The sequence below is a fragment of the Mizuhopecten yessoensis genome, unplaced genomic scaffold (genome assembly GCF_002113885.1).
Source record: "Mizuhopecten yessoensis strain PY_sf001 unplaced genomic scaffold, ASM211388v2 scaffold9987, whole genome shotgun sequence".
NCBI classification, from domain to species: domain Eukaryota; kingdom Metazoa; phylum Mollusca; class Bivalvia; order Pectinida; family Pectinidae; genus Mizuhopecten; species Mizuhopecten yessoensis.
In genome coordinates this window covers 17,188-40,032 of record NW_018408322.1, presented here as the reverse complement: position 1 = coordinate 40,032, position 22,845 = coordinate 17,188, and the positions used below count along the sequence as shown (strand labels likewise).

The 22,845-nt window shown below is 37.2% G+C and overlaps 1 protein-coding gene and 1 pseudogene across 1 annotated transcript; both read right to left on the bottom strand.

The window, feature by feature from the left end:
• Window positions 1–6,543: 6,543 nt before the first annotated feature.
• Window positions 6,544–8,506, bottom strand: LOC110459209. Its single transcript, XM_021511348.1, has 5 exons — window positions 8,303–8,506; window positions 8,069–8,165; window positions 7,803–7,938; window positions 7,166–7,464; window positions 6,544–6,795 (listed from the first exon to the last, which is right to left on the bottom strand). Exons 1-4 carry the CDS (start codon window positions 8,383–8,385, stop codon window positions 7,172–7,174), a joined length of 609 nt encoding a protein of 202 aa, XP_021367023.1. The 5' UTR covers window positions 8,386–8,506; the 3' UTR covers window positions 6,544–6,795; window positions 7,166–7,171.
• A 5,666-nt stretch (window positions 8,507–14,172) lies between these two features.
• Window positions 14,173–22,844, bottom strand: LOC110459228 (annotated as a pseudogene).
• Between the last annotated feature and the right edge of the window lies 1 nt (window position 22,845).

Below are 22,845 nucleotides of genomic sequence, written 5' to 3'. Positions count from 1 at the left end.
TTATATGAAATATCGACACAATTTTTGGGAAGTACCGACAGTCTTATACCAGTACCGAAACCTCTTGATACCGAAACGACCGAGAGCTACTGTACCGAAACGTCTTCGTGTTTGGAGCCAAAGTTTGCGGTTTTTCTACATTAGTGAATTTTATCAATGGAAGTCGATAAAAGGTTCTGTTTCAGTTATATTTGATTTTCATTCTTATTCCCCTGTTTGATATACTAAAAAAGTAAACACTAAAATTCATTTGTACGACATCGAAAACACCAATCAAACGAAATGAAAATGTTAAAAGCAAATATCTTAAAATTGACCAATGTCAAAGGGACCCATTTAGGTACGGTAAAACCTACATGTACGTTGCAGTCGAAATATATTTGGACGGATCCGGATACGTTTTCTAGGCTTCACAACCACCTCAACTGGTCTGAGAATTACCTTAAAAACAACTTGCATCCCCCCAAAACATGCATCCCCTAAATATAACTTAGAAAGTATCCCACCCCCAATTGGTCTCTTGATCTTCAGTGTCATTAAACCCGACAATGAAGATGATTCAATGACTTGTGCCAAAACCGAGACATTTAACAAATAAAAAAAGTGTTTTCCCAGGCTATAAAAGGCAACAGCGCAACATGATACAGTGGCTGGTGTCCATGACTGTCATGTACGGTGTAAGGGCAGAAGTGATGCCATGTGACAGAACTCAGTCAGGCGATTTTAACCCCCGGGCATAATTTCACGGGGGCTGATTTTGTATTAGATCGTGTTACAAAATAGAGTTTGAACAAAACATCACTGCCTGAAACAGCCATTAACTGGGGTTTTTACTTCAAAACATCTTTACAGATCTAGAAAGGCAAAGAATCCATACACGTAGTTATATTTTTCAATTTATGAGGGTTTTTTCAAGTTTTATCATAACGTTTGCTTTGAATGTATAAGTGCTACTTGTAGCCAGAGTTTCCTTACGTTCTGTGATTAATTCTGACACTTAATTTCACACCCTGTATATAAATGTTCACCGATGTGTCACCAGCATTGGACGCTCGTGACATGACATTTACTGGGGCCAGCCAAGAGGCATTGGTCAAGCTTCACTAGACTGCCCAGTGTAGACTTGACGGGTAGGTAATGAGTGACCATTAGGGGCGGAGTGGTGCCCATCACTCACGTGTCCGAGCAACAATGGCGACCCCTATCGGGACACGATAAGTAAACAATCGCCAGGGTTTTTCATTGACTCAAAATGAAGTTTAGGTTCGGTATCAGGTTAACCATTTAACGGTTCAAACTGAGTTTATTTTGGTAAAGTACTCTTGTGAATCCCTCTCGGAGCGGGGATTCGCTCCTGGTGCGTCTTAAAACATCTAAAGATTACAAACATAGCAGAATGTTTACAAAGATTTTAAAATTAGCTTGTAAAGACTCAGATGCTTTAGAACGTTTCAAAAGTCACCAAAATGTTTGCAATATCTCTAGAGTTTTTAAAAGAGACACCAAAATCGTTGAGCGTGCTCAAATGTTTACAACGATCCCAAACTGTTATCAATGACTGTAGTGTGCGATACAGTGAACTGATATTGCAATGACACCTAAATCTTTAACAATTCTTCGCGAACATCATGTCAAGAACTCGAAAATTGTCCTCTGTCATGATCCAAAAAGAAAAGGAGTTCATTTAACATTATATAGTCGCCTTATTTCCGGTACTTCCCTAGTTTGAAATCTATATAATTAAGGGTTTTTGAATGCAGCTCCCCTTCTGTTTCAACAGTAGTTTGGACCAATTCGGATTTTCACCTTTTCGACCCCTTAGCATCGCTGATGAGTCATATGAGGACGAAACAGCTGTATGATGCAATGTAACTAATATTTGACATACCGTATCTATTACCATGCAAATGTTTAAAGGTACAATCAACTGTGTGTACATGTGTTGCGTTGATCTTTCCCAGCACACCCACGATAAAGTTAGAATCGTTCGAAGTCGCTTAGAGCTAGGCAGATTCGAAGTAGCTTAGAGCTAGACAGATCCTGGCGTAAGAACACAAGCCTCAAGAATCAGGGAAACGTGGATTTGCCGGCAACGCTTTGGCACTGCTAGGGACAATCTAGTGTCTCCAATTGTGGTCAATTTGTCTATGGAAAAATCTGGAGAAAGAAACAATTGCTAGCAACGTCAAACAGTTAACATGTTGGCGACATTTTAATTATCAAGATTACAGATGATCAAGAAAGGTTTCAAAAGTATTTGACCGCTAATACGGACATCGTAGGTTTCTACAAAAAGCATGGAATTACTGTAACACGTGAGACAGAAATCAACGGCGAGATGCCCTTAGGCCTTGGTACCTTACAGGTACAGGAAGATTATGGAACTGTGAATGTATCGGTCTAAGCTTGTAGGAAAAAGACGCACATGGACCAATAGCTGAAACCTTATATATTTATAGATAAATATCCACAACCCCATTTGTATCCTTCGTTAATCTAATGAACTGTATCTATGTCATTGCCAATTATATTAAATTCATTAAGTTTATATTAAAGAATTATTTAGAATTTTAAGATAGTTCTATAGGATGCAGTTAAATAGTATCGGCCCAGACTAAGCTTGAAACATTCTTATCAATATTTTAGCACAAATATTCAAAACTTTCTCAGATTTGGTGGCATTTAGGTATATACAACTTGTTTGATATCTACCCTTTTTAACTTTCTATTGTAGAATAGTGAAATGTTGTCGAAAATCAGTAGGACCCGACGTCCTTAAGGATCCCTGTCCCATTGCAGACAAAACACTAGAGATTCCACAGTTTACAATGCTTAGTCACAGTTTTTGGCAGTGGTACGGAGTTCCTTAAGAATTAATGTGATACAACTACAGGTATCACTGCAGCTTCGTCAGAACATGTCGGTCGTCAGACTTGTGTGGACGCTTGGTACCCGATCCTGCCATCTATATAAGTTTGGGAGGATATTTTGCTTTTTAAACATAATACCTATTACTATCTAACAGTAAATTACGACTCAGAGATTGACAGACAAATACTGTATCGTCCCACCGCTTATACTCCCAAACTATATCTCGACAAATGGTGGCAGAATAACGAGGTTTACATACATTTACAGCAAACTGACAACAAAGAATTTATGGTGTTGAAAGATATTTTTATATGAAAATAACGGAGGGAAAAGACTGAAAAAAGTGTTATCATGATAATAAGTCGATATGAACCTACTTTTGTTGTACATCATGTGCGGGACCCAGTTGTATACAAATAATTTATTTTCTTAAACTTTTACGGTCATGGTATCCTTGTGACAAGTTCAGGAAAAGGATTTTTTATGACCAGTTTTTTGTTGGTTTGTTTCACATACGGTATATACTGTAAAAGTAGAAATTATTGCGGTGTGTATATAGATGCTCTCGCATCTCAGAACCAATTACAGTTGTGGGATCGCACAACGTTACACGATGTACAAGTACAGTACCAGGCAGTAGAACCCCATTTATTATTGACAGTTTTACAGTCACATTAATAATGTGAAACGTGCATCGAAGAAATAGATAAAGTACAAAAAATATACCAATCGGATATTCCACACGTATACGATGTACCATATTTCACTGGAGCCTTCCGGATTTTTGTTTTGATTTCGTAACATCTGTTATCTCAAAGTTGTGCGCACTATGTGCGGCGGACTATGTACATGTGCGCACGGTAATCTTGGTGCGTATAGTGCCATCACACAACTGTACCAATGCGGAAATACACATCGTGATCTGCTTAAAGGTTCACAACACGAATATTTCCAAACGTAAAAATTTCCACTTTTTTCAGTCTTTTCCCTCCGTTATTTTCATATAAATAAATCAGTCAACACCATAAATTCTTTGTTGTCAGTTTGCTGTAAATGTATGTAAAACCTCGTTATACTGCCACCATTTGTCCAGATATAGTTTGGGAGTATAAGCGGTGTGACGATATATCAAATGTGAAAAGATGGAAAATGAGACACTGGGATACGTTTGTGATAAAACGAGATGGCGATTAAATGAAACGACTGACTATCTATTGTGGTTTTACTTTAGATAAACCAGGGACATTATAAATCGAGGGTTTACTCCATATATAAAAGACGGCGCTTTACCGAAGTTTTACTGTATATACTTGAGTACACGAGGGGAGTCATATCGAGGTTTTATTGTAGATAAACGAGGCCAGGGGCATTATATCGAGGTTTTACAGTTTAACAAGGGACATCATATCTAGTTTTACTGTATGTAAACATTACAAGGGACATTATATCGAGGTTAACTGTATATATATATAAACGAGGGACATTATTTCCAGATTTTACTGTATATATAAGCAATGGACATTATATCGGGGTTTTACTTCAGTTTTCGAGGGACATTATATCGAGGTTTTACTGTATATAAACGAGGGACATTATTTCGAGGTTTTATGTAATTAATCAAGACAGATATAGGTAGAGTTCCCTGTAGGTGTCTCTGAACGTCAATCTGCACAAGACACGAACAGCAAGGTTTAAATTAATTGTAAAAAACACGTCTTTAGTCATAGTTGGCCAATATTCATTGTATACCTAAAGGTGAAATAGTGACTCAAGCCGTCAGCTATTTTATCACATTTCGACAAAAGGTTTTGTCAAATTCGATACGATCAATTATATAAATCCGAGTGTTTAATTTAAAAGGCGAGTTTTGATCAGGAGCGGACTGCTTCCATTGACGGCCTGTAACTCCTGAAACCGTATACCCGTCAACTATTACACCTATTTGTAATGTTCTTTATGAGGCACAGATCGACAGCTTTAACGCTAGATTGGGTTTCTGACTTCTGTAAATTAATTTTTGGTGGCTCCGAGAGCGTCGTTCGATAAAAAGTCATGTTAAAAACAGATACAGATCTAATTTGGTTGTTTGTTTTTTAGTAAAGCCCGCGTTCTGCTCCCTATCTTTCTCCAAAGTCCACTATACCCCTCCCTGGTGGGGTCATTGGGTAGAACACCACGGCCCCCTACCTCTCTCCTTTTAAATAATATGTCATTGCAACACTCTTAACAAGTTATAAATCACTCTTGTAGGCGCGAATGTTAGCGCGCGAAGGGGGGNGAAAACCCGCGTACTCTTTCTCTCATTTTCTGTCTTATAAGCTCCCCACTCCTGCCGGGTAAGACAACATGTCTCCATTCCTCTATTCTTCGCTAGCTCTGCCCAAACTGTGGGTTCTTCTTGTTTTGAAATTGAGAATTTGTGAAATATTTTGAAAAATCCCGCACATTTTCTTATACATATATATGTATATAGCAATGTCTTTCCTTGAAAGACCAATGAATTCTGCATGAACATGTCTATATGCCTGAGTTAGAACCCAGCGCGCTAGCATCCGGGCTATCAAGGGTGATTAATATAAGTTGAAATAACTTGTTTCATAATTGTTGTAAAATAAATAAAGTTAAGATATTTACGTGCCTGTGTTAGTCATTGACCGGAACCATGCGTTTACAAGAAGGATCTTGTAAACAAATCTTGCGGGTTACGTCATATTTATTTTTGATATTTTGTTTAAATATTGTTTAACTGTTGTCAAGATATTTCTTATTTTTACTAGCAGTTAAGAATAAGACTTTCTATTCCATTGGTCTTTCACAGACTGATAAATCTAGGAATGTTCAACAGAATTGATCAATTTCCTCTCGATTATCGTGTTGACGTTATACGCTTATGTTTTAAATCTGTAGGAAAAAATATTTGTTTTCAAATGCAAGATATTTTTACGTTTGTGATGTAACTTCTCTCGGTACGCAGTGCGACTTATACGACGCTTTCCCAGTTCTGTCAAACACGTAATCAGTATTGAATACCATATTGACCATCACGGTTTCGATGGAAGAATGTAAATTGTGTGATGTACTAAATCCACTATTGCACTCTTCTGAACGCACTATGGTATCATAGATCTGCACTGAGAAGGAGCAGTGTAGTCTAAGGTAATGATGGGTAAAACAATAAATTTTATTCTAATTAGATCTTCCTTCTAACATGTATCTAAGCAAGCGAAGTTTTAAGAGATCAACGAAGATACCTAGATATAATACAAAAGCGTACCCGATTATTTATGTCCAATTATATTTGATCTCGTACGCCAAGTAGACGGAACTGTGTCTAAAGGGGACGGAATGTATAAGTAAGTTGACAGAAATAAACTGTTTAATTATTAAATATCCATGATTTGACACACAAGAGACACAATACAGATGGCACTGTGAGATCAAAGCAATTTGTTCAAACAAATTCAGAAAAAATACATTAATATTTAACGGGATGTACGTGGTGTCGCACTCCCATAAAAAGTACAGATATTGAAATAAGATCACACGAGTTATTTCCCTTGAAGTCGCGCCGGAACGATCAAAATGATCTTATTTCCTATTAACTTATTTACCAAAAATCCGCCAAATGACATACACAATAAATTACACTATATATATACTGTAGATATTTTAATGCGACCATAAATGAACAAGATCAGTAAAGTTTTTAACGATAAATACAACAGCCATCCCGCAGAATTCTTCGTAAGACCACTTGACGGTATCATGATGCACAGCGTTAGAACCAGTCAGGGACTGACCGTTACAAAAACAAAAAAATAAATAATCAAGGCGCACCGAATCGAACATTTAATTGATGGCATCCATAAAAAAGCTCAATTGCATAATCCACCGTAGCAAGCTTTTCCAATACTGGCAATAAATCTGTAAGAAAATGATAACTTTTGAAAAATGACGTATTTTAGCAATTGGTGACTGTTGATTTATAATATTAATTAGAACGATGAATCAATTGGATGTTTAAGTAAGACGATTAGGAGGGTTTTGGGAAGGGGAGCGCATATTTTGAGCATATGACGTGGATCTAATGCAGGTTTGTAGACAAATCAAATTATGAGTTTGTAATAGGAACATTGTACCTTACATTTTGATGATGTATGCGATTTTACTTTAAAATTCTGCCACACCCAGCTTCTCCGCTTTCAGATCAATAAAATGCAAAACTATTCTTTATTACTTTCAAAAACAGCTTGTTAAACCTGACTACTAATTTTCTGTCTGACAGACTACATACCTAGGCCTAGGGAGGAACAGGGTACCAGAGGTTGATCTGACGCTGGATGCACAGTGGGAACAGAACCATATGCTTCTCCTCAAATCGATCACAGAATCTCCTCTGCCAGTACAGGTCGTCCTGTGGCAGCTCCTTGGTCAACTGGACAGACAATTCCAGTCCATAGCTGAACAGCATCATTGCCTTTGACCGCTCCGCGGAATTGGCCTTGTCCTTCTTGCGAGGCCCGGATGGCATCCATAGGCATTTTCGTTTGACCTGACACGGGACAGTTCCGCAGTGACGGCAGAGGGACGGGCCTGTACATATACATATTTATGTAAAATTACGAGAATATAAGTACATAATTCCAATTCATAAAAATCTACGATAGTCTGAAAAACACCAGTCCAAAGAATACCGTCATAACCTGGATTTTCAAACTACTCGGTAAGATAAAACGAAAATAATCTGTCCATCATGAATATCAGATATGTAATTCATTGAATTAACTTGATCAACAGCTATAGCGAATAATAGAGGATTATTTTAATTTGCAATAAAGTGATTTGACTGTGAATGTTTTTTTAGATAGCAAAAAAAAGGTGTAAAATTATAATCAACCAGAAAATGTATTCAGAAGAAAAACATTTCTTACTAGCTCTCCATCCTTGGAACATTGACACCATGGCTGACCATTTCTCTCTGGCGATGTGTCCAATAGACGGCACATAGCCCAACAGCAGGGCTAGAAGCTTACTTAGTAGGATACAGAATACTTCATTTCCAATTCGCTAAAATAAATTAAATCATAATTAGTGACTGGGGTGTTGCACTGACATAAAATATTCCGGACTCGCGAGTTTCAGACGCTAGATTGACTAAAGCGATCATAAATGGAGGATATGATATACATGTACTTACCCGTGTGGGATAAGCAGGCGTTACGCATACTTTTTCAATTCCAGATACGGTGAAATAATGGAACAATTTTTGGGCATATCTTGGCTCAGGCTCCACGCTAGAAAAAAAAGACATATGATTAAGTGTTTCTAGATTTTCAATGACACTCAAAAACGAAAACCAGAATTGTCATTGGCATTGAAATAAACTCTGTGTGTTGTCCTTTTGAAATGTTACAAAACTGTCCAAACTTACCACGTAAGGTCCCGATATGCAGCAGGACCTTGATGCACAGCACACAGCATTACCACAAATATCAAGAATAACCTGATATTCATTGTGGTAATCCAAGAATTAAACTAGAAATTAAAAATTAGGCGAGAGACTGATCATCTCCGACTTACACATTGCTAGGCAGCTTAGCAACAAGGCTATGTCGTCACAAATGGCTTCATTAGTTCATCATCATGACGTCATACAATTGTTTGTCACCGTTCACTGAGGACGGTGTTTCATTTTTCGGTATATTCTGTATTATTTAATGTTTCCTACTCAAACTTTTGATCGGACTGAGGGTTTGTCAAACTGCTACCCAGATTTAAACATTGACAAATCTACGTTTAGTTTGTCTTCGTCATCTCACTCATTAACACGTGCCCAACTGGAGCTATCGCATTATAATACCCTGGCTAAAAAGAGAACTTTTCCTCAAATGGAACAATAAGACAAAAGTGGGTATGGTCTAGATTTCGTGCCATTATATTCGTCTGCTTCACTCTCTCAGAACTCAGATGTGTTGCCTCCAGCTAATTTTTCTAGAGAGGTTCCGAATAAGAGAATTATGACCAGGGAAACTCGAGCGCGTGATGGAAACATGATGTCTTAATCCCCGTCATTTTATCGATATAATTCTATCAGAAACGCTGTTATATAGATGAAGTATAATAATTCGTACTAATTATATATATAAGGTGTAGGAATATTCATTTTCGTAGTGCCATTGGGATGCATACGACATGGTATGTACATCATTTTATTGACAGATAATGATCAAAATTCGTTACCACATCTTCGTCGTAAACTCTTTAGAGTCCTTCAGAGCAAGTTGGCCATTTCTAAATGTACGTTGAATTTCGTGTCAAGTCAGTTGATACTCTCGGTAACAGTATTAGATATACAACAGGCCCTATGTTAATAATACATAGCTATACTCCTTCTCCAGCACACTCCAGTCTGTGTCTCCATGCTCTATTCTTCAGACCTCAAAAGTTTCGAGTGACCTTTATGAGATCATGCGCTGTGTTTTTGACAGCGATAACATTTACAAGAAGCTTTACATACTGTCGATGGACATCTACAAAATGCACGTTCGCAATTTCATCGTGTACATTGTAGTCGACGGGAGATAACTCGCATAAACTGCAATTCCTGTCGTTTGCATGATCTAGATATTTGGCTGCAATGTATACCGATCAAGGTAAAATAGCTTATACACTTTACCGCGTTCATTTGTGCTCGACTCGATGTTTTTTTGTGTGCCAAAAATGAAAACCTCTACCTTAACACCAGCATTTGTTCGGTATTACTCACAAGTCTTCAGTAGATGTCACCAATCATTAATAATAAATACGTGAAGTAGTTCAAGAGAGTACATTACACCCGTAACAGTTAAAACAGGTTAATGTTACCAGAAATTCACAGTGTTGTAACCTAAATAGGTCTCTGTAATTTTTGAAAAACTTCCACATACATTTTTCACACTTGATAAATTCAACTTTGCGTTATTTGTACCTGCTTCGGTTCATGATATCGGGATACCCGGTGTGATTTTGTTATGTTAAGTTAACATAAGGTTACAAAAATCAGCTATTATGTAAATTGTCAAAAACATTGTGATTCCATTATTATTTAGTGTATCCTCCACGGGCTCTGATCACAGCCTGTATACGGTCAGGCATACTCCTAACCATCCTAGCAGGTATTCCATCCCATGCAAGCTGTAAGACAGCTTCAAGTTCCTTTAGGTTTCTGCTCTTGTGTCGGCGAACTTCAAAACCCAGACCTCTCCACAAGTTTTCTATCGGTTCAAGTCGGGCGACTGTGAAGACAGAATATTGTTGTCCTCCTTCCATTAGTTCACTATTCGTGTCCGGTGGCATGGGCACCGTCATCCTGGAAGAAATAGTTGTTTCCATAGCCTAGCAGATGTGCTGATGGTACCGCGCTGTTTTCTTAAATATCAATGGTTCCGTTCAGATTTCCTTTCAAAGGAGTGAGGTATCCAGTCCCTCTGTGCGACATTGCACCCCAAACAGTCACACCACCACCACCACCAAACTTAACTGTAAGCGCTACACAGTCTTGCCGAAATTGTTCATGTGCCCTTCTTCTCACAGACGTCTTGCCATCTGTTTGGAAAATGGTGAACCAAGACTCGTCAGTCCATAAAACAGTCGACCCATGTCCAATTTGCATGGTTCTGTGCAAATGTCAATCTTTTTCGACGATGGGTAGCAGTCAAAAGAGGTTTTTTGACAGCAACACAACCTTTCAATATCGCATTGTGTAATCGTCTCCTCACTGGGGTATTCGACGCCACCACACCATTTTGATCCACTCCGTTCGAAGCTCAGGAACGATATCCTTACGATTTCTGAGACTGGCCCGGACTAATAATCTATCATCCCGAGGGGTAGAAATCCGTGGCCGGCCAGAACGTTCCCGATCCTCATAGTTCCCGGTATCTTGGAACCGTTTAATGGCCCTGTATACGTTCTGTCTGCAGCAAAAGAGAAACAGTAAAACAACAATAGACAGGTTCTGGATAAGAAAAGTATGCAAATGCACCAAAATCCGCGATGAAAACATTCACTTACCTACTGGTTCCAAGAATTCTTGCAGTCTGGGCGGCAGCAACACCATTGCGATGGTTAAAAAACACACTGGAATCGTTCTTCTCTTGTCATTAGCTGCATTTCTTCTCATGAGTATTTGCGAACTGATTGAATAGTACAACTATACTTAAGAGATTACAAATAATAAGTGAATGGTGAATAGTAATGTATTTTGTCATTTCAAATTAGATTAGAATTAAATACCGAGTACATTTAAGTAAATCTAACAATTCTCAAACATCCGATAGATTTATGTAAAATGTGAAATAACAGAATTGTTTGACAAAACCCTTTTTGTGATTCAATTTGGATAGTCAATGATGGCAAATCATCTTAATCACATTATTAATAGAAATACATTTAAAGAAATGAATTCTTTCAATAGTTTTTGTCAAAGAGAATTTATCAGCAAAATCTAAAATATGTAACGGAACTTTTGGAAGGCAGTGTACATGTATACGCAAGATATACAGATAACATTGCAACAGACGTACAGACAGACACGCCACAGACAAATGGACAGTCATACAAGACGTACAGACAGACACGTCACAGACAAATGGACAGTCATACAACAGACGTACAAACAGACACGCCACAGACAAATGGACTGTCATACAAGACGTACAGACAGACACGCCACACACAAATGGACAGTCATACAACAGACATACAGACAGACACGCCACAGACAAAAGGACAGTCATACAAGACGTACAGACAGACACGCCACACACAAATGGACAGTCATACAACAGACATACAGACAGACACGCCACAGACAAATGAACAGTCATACAACAGACGGACAGACAGACCCACCACAGACAAATGGCCAGTTATACAACAGACGTACAGATAGACACACTACAGACAAATGGACAGTCATACAACAGCCGGACAAACAGCCCCGCCACAGACAAATGGACAGTCATATAACAGACGTACAGAAAGACACACCGCAGACAAATTGACAGTCATACAACAGACGGACAGACAGGCACACCACAGACAAATGGACAGTTATACAACAGATGTACAGATAGACACACTACAGACAAATGGACAGTTATACAACAGACGTACGGATAGACACACTACAGACAAATGGACAGTCATACAACCGACGTACAGACAGACACGCCACAGACAAATGGACAAACATACAACAGACGTACAGACAGACACGTCACAGACAAAGGGACAATCATACAACAGACGTACAAACAGACACGCCTCAGACAAATGGAGAGTCATACAACAGACGAACAGACAGACACGCCACAGACAAATGAACAGTCATACAACAGACGGACAGACAGACCCACCACAGACAAATGGCCAGTTATACAACAGACGTACAGATAGACACACCACAGACAAATGGACAGCCATACAACAGACGTACAGACAGACAAGCCACAGACAAATGGACAGTCATACAAGACGTACAGACAGACACGCCACAGAAAAATGGACAGACATACAACAGACGTACGGACAGACAGACCCGCCACAGACAAATGGACAGTCATACAACAGACGTACAGAAAGACACACCGCAGACAAATGGACAGTCATACAACAGACGGACAGACAGACACACCACAGACAAATGGACAGTTATACAACAGACGTACAGATAGACACACTACAGACAAATGGACAGTCATACAACAGACGTACAGACAGACACGCCACAGACAAAAGGACAGTCATATAACAGACGTACAGACAGACACGCCACAGACAAATGAACAGTCATACAACAGACGTACAGACAGACACGCCACAGACAAAGGGACAGTAATACAACAGACGTACAAACAGACAAGCCACAGACAAATGGACAGTCATACAACAGACGGACAGACAGACACACCACAGACAAATGGACAGTTATACAACAGATGTACAGATAGACACACTACAGACAAATGGACAGTCAAACAACAGACGTACAGACAGACACGCCACAGACAAATGGACAGTTATACAACAGACGTACAGACAGACACGCCACAGACAAATGGACAGTAATACAACAGACGTACAAACAGACAAGCCACAGACAAATGTACAGTCATACAACAGACGGACAGACAGACCCGCCACAGACAAATGGACATGTCGACCCACGAAATGATAGTTATGTGACTGCCATATTATGTGACGTTTTTTTCTGAAAATTGTGTGACTATATAACTGGTTCTAACGAATTGACAGTCATGTGACTATAATGTCCAAAAGCTATGTGACACTGTTAATTTGTCCACAATTTATGTGACTCTTTCAATGTCCCTAACTTGTGTGACAATATGTCCACAATTTATGTGACCTTTTTAATGTCCGTAACTTGTGTGACAATATGTCCACAATTTATGTGACTTTTTCCATGTCCGTAACTTGTGTGACACTTTGTCCACAATTAATGTGACTTTTTCCATGTCCGTTACTTGTGTGACACTTTGTCCACAATTAATTTGACTGTTGCAATGTCCGTAACTTGTGTGACAATATGTCAACAATTTATGCGACTTTTGCAATGTCCGTAACTTGTGTGACAATATGTCAACAATTTATGTGACTTTTTCAGTGTTCGTAACTTGTGTGACAATATGTCCACAATTTATGTGACTTTTTCAATGTCCGTAACTTGTGTGACAATATGTCCACAGTTTATGTGACTTTTTCAATGTCCGTAACTTGCGTGACAATATGTCAACAATTTATGTGACTTTTTCAATGTTCGTAACTTGTGTGAAACCATGTCTAAAAATGTTATGTGATTAGTCATGTCCATAAAATATGTGACTCTTTAATGTCCGTATTTTGTGATAACATGTTCATTAAGCTATGTGATCACATGTATGTAAAACTATGTCCATAATGTTGTGTGCCACCTTTTGTCAATTATTTAATGTCTCTTTATGTCCACAATCTGTGAGACTGTAAATAATTTGTGCATCACTATATGGCCTAAATATTCCCAAAACCTTGCGGGACTGTCTACAATGCTATGTATCATTTTATAGAGCTATGATTTTTGTGACCCATTTTTTCCCCCATTTCTTACCAGTAAATTAAATATTGATCGTTAATGTCAAGATTTGCAAAGTTTCCAATGTCAAGACTTTTAAAGATTTACATTAGCATATTCTGGACATTTTCTTATTCCAGTATTACACTGATTCTTGATCAAAAACAGGACAAATGGTACATTGTACTTGCAAGCTTTTTATTGTGCAAATTTTGAGGGACATGAATAGGCATGGGCCTATTGCTGGATAATTATAGTATCCGCTCAAGGTCTATTGGCCAATTAAAGTAGTCTTCTGAGAGACACACATAGAGGATGCCGCAGCCATCTTGTTTTTCTCTTTTTATCACACAGATTATATCTGTATACATGTGGGAGGCAATAATGTGAATGTTTTAAAAATGACAAAAGCAAAAAATCAATCATAATTCTTCTACAATTTGTCTTCTATAAAACATGAACCAAAAAACTTTTCTAATTGATTCATTGTTGTTAAATTGTGCAATGCATTATTTCTATTAACATATGCTATGTGGAGCATAATCATGTCATTAAAATTAAGTAATCCAGCAGTACCAGGCATTGCAAGATAGTCCTGGACAGCACTGGCCAGCTGTATGTGGCGAAACCAGGCTGTAATTAATACCATCCTGGAAATGGCAGCCACATTTCCTACAAAACTCGAGGAATTTTGGTAAAAATGCGCATACAATTGGGACACCATGAAATGTTCGTCTATATAATGCAATCTGCATTAAGAAATTCTGTTTCTTTTGAGAATTGTTCCAAACAGAATTTAATTCAGATTATGACTCTTTAACATGTACAGACAACACTCTAAACATCTTCAAGCAAACAGTATATGTTGCCATTCAAAGGATAAAAGCCCAGCGAAATCTGCTGTGTTATTATAATTGGTAACCATTAAGAAGTCATACTTATACAGTAACAACAAGAAATATAGGAATTTATGGAAAAGGAAATAAAATAAAAAATTTAGTCACTACTGTGACATACTGTAAAATCATGTACTTAGTAATGAACAATGGACTTGTTGTAAAATGCATTAGTCTTTTAGAGAGAAGTTATCTCTTTCATACTAAATGAATGTTAATTATTGTGAAATGCTTTGTATAGTCAATCAACAGATATATATATATATATGTATATCATCCTTTTACTCCAAATCCAACTCCATAACATCTTTCTGAAATCAAATCTGGTCAATCTACTGCATCATCATAACTTGTTGAAATGGAAGCAATACACATAATACTCAAACAGTAAATACAGGATCAAATAAAAAGGTAGAAACAGATCCTGGGGAAAAAGGACATCAAATTACCGATTCAGTTACTTCTTGTAACAAAATAAAAATTATGCAAGAAACCATGGATCTTGTGAAAAGCATTATTTTCTTTTACAGAGAGGTTTTCAATCAATTTGAAATGGTTTGTTTAGTCCATCAACACAGATATGCAACAATCCCTTCTGCTCAGAGCAGTTATACTTCAGCAACAAGATATCCGAGAGGAATCTTGGCACCCACCATCGTTTGCTCTTCAATTTATTCCTTGATATTTTCCCTTATTTTCTCTTCTTTCCTCTGTTTTCCGTCTACGAAATAGCAATAATAACCTTAAAATGTCAAATCCAGGATGGTTCCCTGCTGATTTTTTCTGATCAGTCTTCAAAATAAAAAGGACACAACTAGGGACCAAAGGAAATCTACAAATTGAACTTGAAAAAGATCCATCTTGTACTTCAAGAAATAGTGATAACAAACTTTCATTGTCAAATCTAAAATATCTGTCTGTTGCCCATATTATTGTTTTATAGATATCAAAATCTAAGATGCCGTCTGTCGGTCTTATTGTTTTCCAGATCAATCCAAAAAGGTACAATGCACAACTAGGAACCAAGAGGAACCTACATATAAAATCTGAGAATGACCCTCAGAAATAGCGATAACAAATTCATCAATGAAAATCCAAGATGACTGTCGGCCATATTGTTTTTCAGCAAAAAAAGGACCACGCACAACAAGGAATCATGGGAAACCTGCATATGAAATTTGAGAATGGTCCTTGAAGTAACTCTCAAGAAATAGCAATAACAAGAACTGTGTAAGGACGGATGACGGACCACAGACGATGGGCGATTTGAATAGTCCACCATCTGATGATGGTGGGCTAATAAACATCACTGTCAAATAGTCCTTGTATTTTCCAGAAATTATGGAATTACTTTGAGTGATTTATGTAGGATATTTTTTTGATGATAAGGTGGTTAGCCCTGAGGTGGAGAACACCATTGGCCTTTTCACTTTTCTTTTTCATTTTTTCGATGACAGCTTGCCTGGGAGTTGTTTTTGTTTTTAGAAAATCACTGAAATACTCTTTCAACTCCTTCATTTCTGCAGCTGTCCACCGCTGGCGAGATACCCTTGGTGTTTTCTCTTTTGCTTCATCCAGTTCTTCTTCTTCCTCGTCTTTTTCCTCTGTGGCCTCTTCATTGGCTGCCTCTTCGGAATACATACACTCCTCTGGATCCATGTTTTGTACTGGGATTGATCTAATAGATAGAATTCATACATTGGTTTTTTCATCTATTATATACATATTTCACAAGTATGGCAGATTTTTTATATTTTCATAAATGTGTAGCACGAGTGAAAATATTTTTGAAATCTGCCATATGAGTCAAATATATCTGACATTTAAAGGGAAACCAGTGAATTTTCTTTTTATTACATTAAGGAAGAAAAAATAGAGGACTCAAATTTCAAACAAATCTGCTACAAACAAGGGCGAGGAACGTTGTTTTATTCCAGTCACTGCTAGAAATCCCTCTCAAACTGTTACAACTAATTAAATGAAAACCCGTAATGTATACCATAAATTTTTTTCGTGAAAAAAATGATGCAATATTAGATTAGAAATCTTATACCATCACCATGAGGTGATGAAATCAAATAGATATTTTCCTATATTTAATGTAATAAAATAATCATACCATAAAACAAGATACCTAGACAGCAAATATCACAAAATGGCATTTTAGCATTATCACACTTGAATTTGATTAGGCAAGCTAAATACTCACAGGTGATCTGAAGAGTGGAGTTGGGTGTCCGCATCAGGCAACACAAGGTCTGTTATAGAAAGAAAACAAAATCAATGACAAAACTTCTACAGATGTTATTATTAGTTGATCCTCAGTCCTTCCAGTCTTCTAATGTTCTTTCCCTAATTATTCCAATAGAACAAAAAAGGTACAAAGTGCAAGAGTCAAGTTTCACGTAAATTTCTGAGGATAATCTGTTAAAAATTGTGCAGTTCAAAATAACAGCACTGGTATCCGACTTTAAATTATTTACTAGAAAGGTCATGAAACAGATCACCATTTAACTGTAGATCACACTTTTCCACTTATTATGAATACTTTTTAAGTGCTCTACAAATCATTACCTCTAATGTCAAAATCATCTAGTTTCTGGCCACGAAATTTGGATGTCAGGTTGAGATCTTGGATGAGTAGTATCTTGCTGACCTGGGTCTTTTTGACAAGCCCACTCAACTGTCGGTAATGTTCTTTGTGGACCTTTTTTGTATGCCCAAGATGACTGTACACCCCATTCGAGCTGATTTTTGTCCAAGTTCATCATCTAGAAAGTGCAAATATACAAAGCATCATCATCATTATTCCATCTTAAACTTCTTAAGTTAAAAATAATTATTGGTGAAACTGATCTCATGAAATCAAGTTCTATGATATTCTGTTTAACAGACAAGTAAAAAATTTCAGAATAACATCGGTTAGGCCATAATAAATTAATTCCTAGATTCTCATCCAACTTTCTTCAAAATCAGGGCAAGGGGAGGGTTAATACATGTATGTAAAAATTATGAAATAAAAGTATGTTCAGTGTCTGATTCCGGATTCTTTGTCCGGATGTTGGTTCCCTTATTAAAAAACAAACATGGCCGACAGCATGTTTATCACACTGCAGCTGCCGAATTTTTTGACAGATTAACTTCTTTACTATGATTCTTATGTGAAATAAAAAATATTGAATTGGCTACAAAGATTGCTACTTTGATGGTCATTATCACTTTCCATGTATTCATATGTTTAGATTTGTTTTACTCCCACTTTAGTCACGGTCAATCAACAACAAAAATAGCGATGCTTTACCAGCATGAATAAAACAGAAGCAACTTGAAATTATAATTTAATTATTTTGATGTTTGTTGGAAAATGGAAGTATTTCTCTTGTGACATGTCATTATTTTGAAAATATTAACAAAATGTATGATTGTGTATAAATGTGGAGACAAGTACTGTATTATAGGCGGTACATTTTCCCAACGAAATAAAAAAAAAATCCGGGCAGGCCAAAACAGTCGAGGTAGGTAGGCAGGGATGAGAATCTTGGAATTAATATATTATGGTCTTGCACTCCTGTTGTAGTCCTTAGAGTTTGTGTCATTCTACAAAAGCATATCCATATTATTCACTGTAATTAACTACATTGTGTTAATGTTTAACAGTAGAAAATATGTTACCTGAGTCAAGGTTGCCATGTACTTCCTCATGCTCACAGATGTGATTTTATGTGGTGCGCGTAGATCGAGTTCCCCCACAAACAAATCTCAGCGACTCGTATGCCCTGGCATAGTGATTCACTGTTAAATACATAAATATAAAATTGATCCTACGTATTATTCACCTGTTATATCAATTGAAACAAGATTCATTTGTGAAACAATGCCCTGACAAGTAACCTTTCACAAAGAATAGGCAAACAAGGCACAGGTTAATATGAATGTTGATGGAATATGACCAATATTAAATAATATCAGATCTTATTAAGATAAAGCAATGTCATTTGATGGGATCTTTAAAACAGACAAGACAGACATGTACAGACCAAAAACAATCTGCCTCCTGATCTTCAATCTCAGAGGAGCATAAAAATTCTGAGCTTTACTTGCATATTTTTGAAGCATGCTACTACAAAAGTACTCCCAAAGGACCCTAGATCATGAACAACCATAGAGCAAGGAAAGCTTACATGTATGTATGCAGTACATTCTACTTGTAATATCAATAATCAAAATCTAAGATAACAGAGTGTGAGGTCAAAATCCAAGGAAGATGTATCCATTACTTCTCCAATTGAAGTAACTCAACATGGCAGGAGGAAACACAGTCAAAGATAAACAATAATACATACATTTTTATGTTGAAGTTTTAATTTTGCTTTCAGGTTTCATTTATATCATTACCTGAATTTGGAAAAAGATACGGGTTTCCCTCCACAATGCCAGAACTTCGTCTACCCTCAACCGATGCCAGGAATGCCAGTGCTCTTTTGGCATCAGGTGGAATTATCACCGGTACAGGTCTTCCTCTCTTGAATGAACAATTTCGAAAAGGAATCATTTAAAATTATGACATCCAGATTATCAAGATTGTTATGATGCAGTGTTAGAAAAGTGTGTATAAATTTCATCTCAAATCCGCAATTAGCATTTAATATTAGTTATATTTATGACTTAGCAGATAAACAATTTGCTCCAATTCATGCTTCAAGTTGTGTTTCTCTTGGAATGAATAATTTGAAACTTTTCACATCAATATGGTTTTATGTTCTGAATTTCATTAATATTGAGAACTATATATTGTACTGACCAAAGTCTTCCAATGCTGATAGATGTAAATAAACCTTCACCTTCATCAACTCATATAAACTTAATTGTCATTTTTTTAATTCTGCTGATAAATGATTAATTTTGATTGACTGTCTTCATATTTTTTTCATTTTCCTTCCTTATTACAGTATTTATATCCTATCACTTCCGTTAACATCAATAGTATGAACATCTGGGCCAGTATTCCTGAAGCTGTACTTGTGCTTATAAGCACAGATTTCATGATCAAATGAATAATTTTGTTACTCACCAAAGTATTGTAAAATAATGCAAATATAAATTGCATACATTGAACAGTATATATACAAGTGTACGGTTTGGGCTCTTCAGAATATTTCCCAAAAATTGATATGATTTGCTTTATTATCAATTCGAAGCAGAAACAAGATATATGCTTAATAATGAGAATGAATTCATGAATACAATCCCTGTTTTAGAATTCATATTTATATCTTTTGCATGCATATACGAGTTAGTATATCCATTCCGGACTCAAAACCTTGCTAAGTATAACACATGTTATTACATTTGCCAACTTTTTCTAACCACCATTTTGGAAATAAATCAATAAATCCATGTACTCCTTTGACAATCGGTCTGCCATCAACAGTTCGATAGAATATCCATCTTGCTACATAAATGTTAACCTTGTACTTTACCTTTCCTCGCACTCGAAGGAATTCCTGCGATTCTAGCAAATGCTTTTCTACAGGTGAAAGGTCAGACTCGAGGGACTCATCAATACCATCAGAGGGCTTGCTTCTTGAGGCATAAAACTGAAGCCTGTGTAAATAAAACATTATTTTGTAAATTCATTAACATTTCAAATTTATATATTAACATTACCTATCAACTCCATTAATGTAACAAGAGGCCCCAACAGCTTTAAAAGTCACCCCAAGTACATACAGTAAACCCCCACATAACTTTCAAAGCGATACAATGTTTTTCAAACAACTTTCAGACTGAATCAAATACAATGCATTAGCAGATAATCAATCTACTACAGTTGGACCTCACAAGTGGAAACAGGAAACACGAACATCTTCACAGCAAATTTTAAAAACGATGATTAATAATGAACATACAAGAGATCCCAGAGGGATCTTGGTGCCGACCATCGTTTGATCTTTATTTGTTCTTTAAAAGTTTGACCTTTTTCCTTCTATTCTCTTCTTTCCTTGTTTTTCCTCTACGATATAGAAATAATTATTAAACTGTCAAATCTAGGATGGTTCCCTGCTCGTTTGTTTTTCTATCAGTGTCCAAATCAAAAGGGCACATTTTAAGACTAAGAGGAACCTACATATGAAATTTGAGAATGAACCATCCAGTACCTTTCAAGAAATAGTGGTACAAAAATTGTTCAAGGATGGACAGACAACAGATAGACCACAGCCGAAGGGTGATTTGAATACCCCTCCATTTGATGATGAGGGCTAAAAATCAATACAACAGCATACATTTTAAAGTCAGAAATAGCCATGTGGAATTATCACTCACTTGATTGTTTCAACCTCTCCTGATCTCCGCTTGTTGTAAAGCAGTATTCTGGCTTGGCATAGGGCAACTAATCTCCTGAAATTATCTGCAACAAGTTCTAGATGGTCAAGTTCTTTCCTCAGGTATTTTGTGATTTGTTCAATGTCCTTCGGAGAGGGAAGTTCATTTTTATATTCATATTTCCTACGTGCCAACACCAATCGAGCAAACCTTGTTACTCTTTCCTCCCATTCCAAGTCCATCAGTGCTAGCAATGTCTTGCAATTTTTTGCTTCCTCGTCATCTGCAGATCCATTTTTTACTATCATAGCCCACTTACTATTGATAAGACGATGCAGGTCGTATTTTAACATAATAGCATTGCTAGGGGCAAGCAAATCATCCTCGTCATCTGCATTAGGAATTGCACATTTTATTGCAGCTAAAACAATATCATCAAAATGGTTGGGCTTCAGATAATGCCATAACCCTTTGGAATCATCTGCTTTTGGGACAAGTGCCTCACACTTAACATCCCCGTCTCCCTCATCATCATCTCCTTCTTCTAGATAAGTCTTTTCATCCTTGTTAGACTTTGTATCTCTAAGGGCAAGGAGAAGCCTTGCACATAGCCTCATTCTGGAACTTGCATAATACTTTCTTTTTTCAACATTTCCTCTGTTACGCCTTAACCAACTTTCTCCCAGTGCCATTACAAGTGGATCATTTTGGGCAGTTTGGGACATCACATCCCTGGTCATAATTGGCAGAACTTCTTTACTCATGAGTGATGATGGTTCATCCTTGAGATGGCCAGCTAAAACCTGAGCTTGAAACACCAGGTCTTTCCTTCGCATCTTTACAGTGTTTTTTTCATGGCTTTGGCAATGTCTATAATGAAGCTTTAAATGATCCAACATAACCCATTCCCTACAATTAGGGCAGGGACCATAATCTGTGACATCAAACTTCCCCTTTGGCCGCCTGGCCAGGATAATTTCTCCCTGTTTCTTTTCCACGCATTTCCTGTTATGACGGTCGTCTCCGAACTTTCTCAATGATGTAAAATTAGGCTGATCACTTTTGAGAATGTCTTTAACCATGTCTTGGTTTCTGTGTGTTTTCAAATGTTCCTTTATGTGTAGCACAACTTTCTCACAAAAGTAGCAAGCATGACGGTTGTCATAAATTCTTACACCTCTACTCTGACCTTGATTCATTTTGTTTTTTTTTATTTTGTATGTTTTAATGTAAAGGGAGCTACTATTAATATCCCGGGTAATGTTATCGTCTTCCAAATCAGAGCTTGAATCTTCAGGTCGACATCTCTTCTTAGAACCTGTATCACATATGCCATCTTCATGCTGATCAGCGCCAGGGCCTCTATGCCTTTTCTCCTTTGAATCTCTGTCACTGCTGTTGTTGTCATCTTCATGCTGATCAGAGCCAGGACCTCTATGTCTTCTCTTCTTTGAATCTCTGTCACTGCTGTTGTTGTCATCCTCATACTGATCAGAGCCAAGACCTCTATGTCTTCTCTCCTTTGAATCTCTGTCACTGCTGTTGTTGTCATCCTCATACTGATCAGAGTCACGACCTCTATGCCTTCTCTCCTTTGAATCTCTGTCACTGCTGTTGTTGTCATCCTCATACTGATCAGAGTCA

Coding starts and splice junctions, on each gene's coding strand:
- LOC110459209 (XM_021511348.1), bottom strand. CDS start 8,385: ATGAATATCAGGTTATTCTTGATATTTGTGGTAATGCTGTGTGCTGTG. Junction 8,166..8,302: donor GCATATCGGGACCTTACGTG/GTAAGTTTGGAC, acceptor TTTTTTTTCTAG/CGTGGAGCCTGAGCCAAGAT. Junction 7,939..8,068: donor CGCCTGCTTATCCCACACGG/GTAAGTACATGT, acceptor AATTTATTTTAG/CGAATTGGAAATGAAGTATT.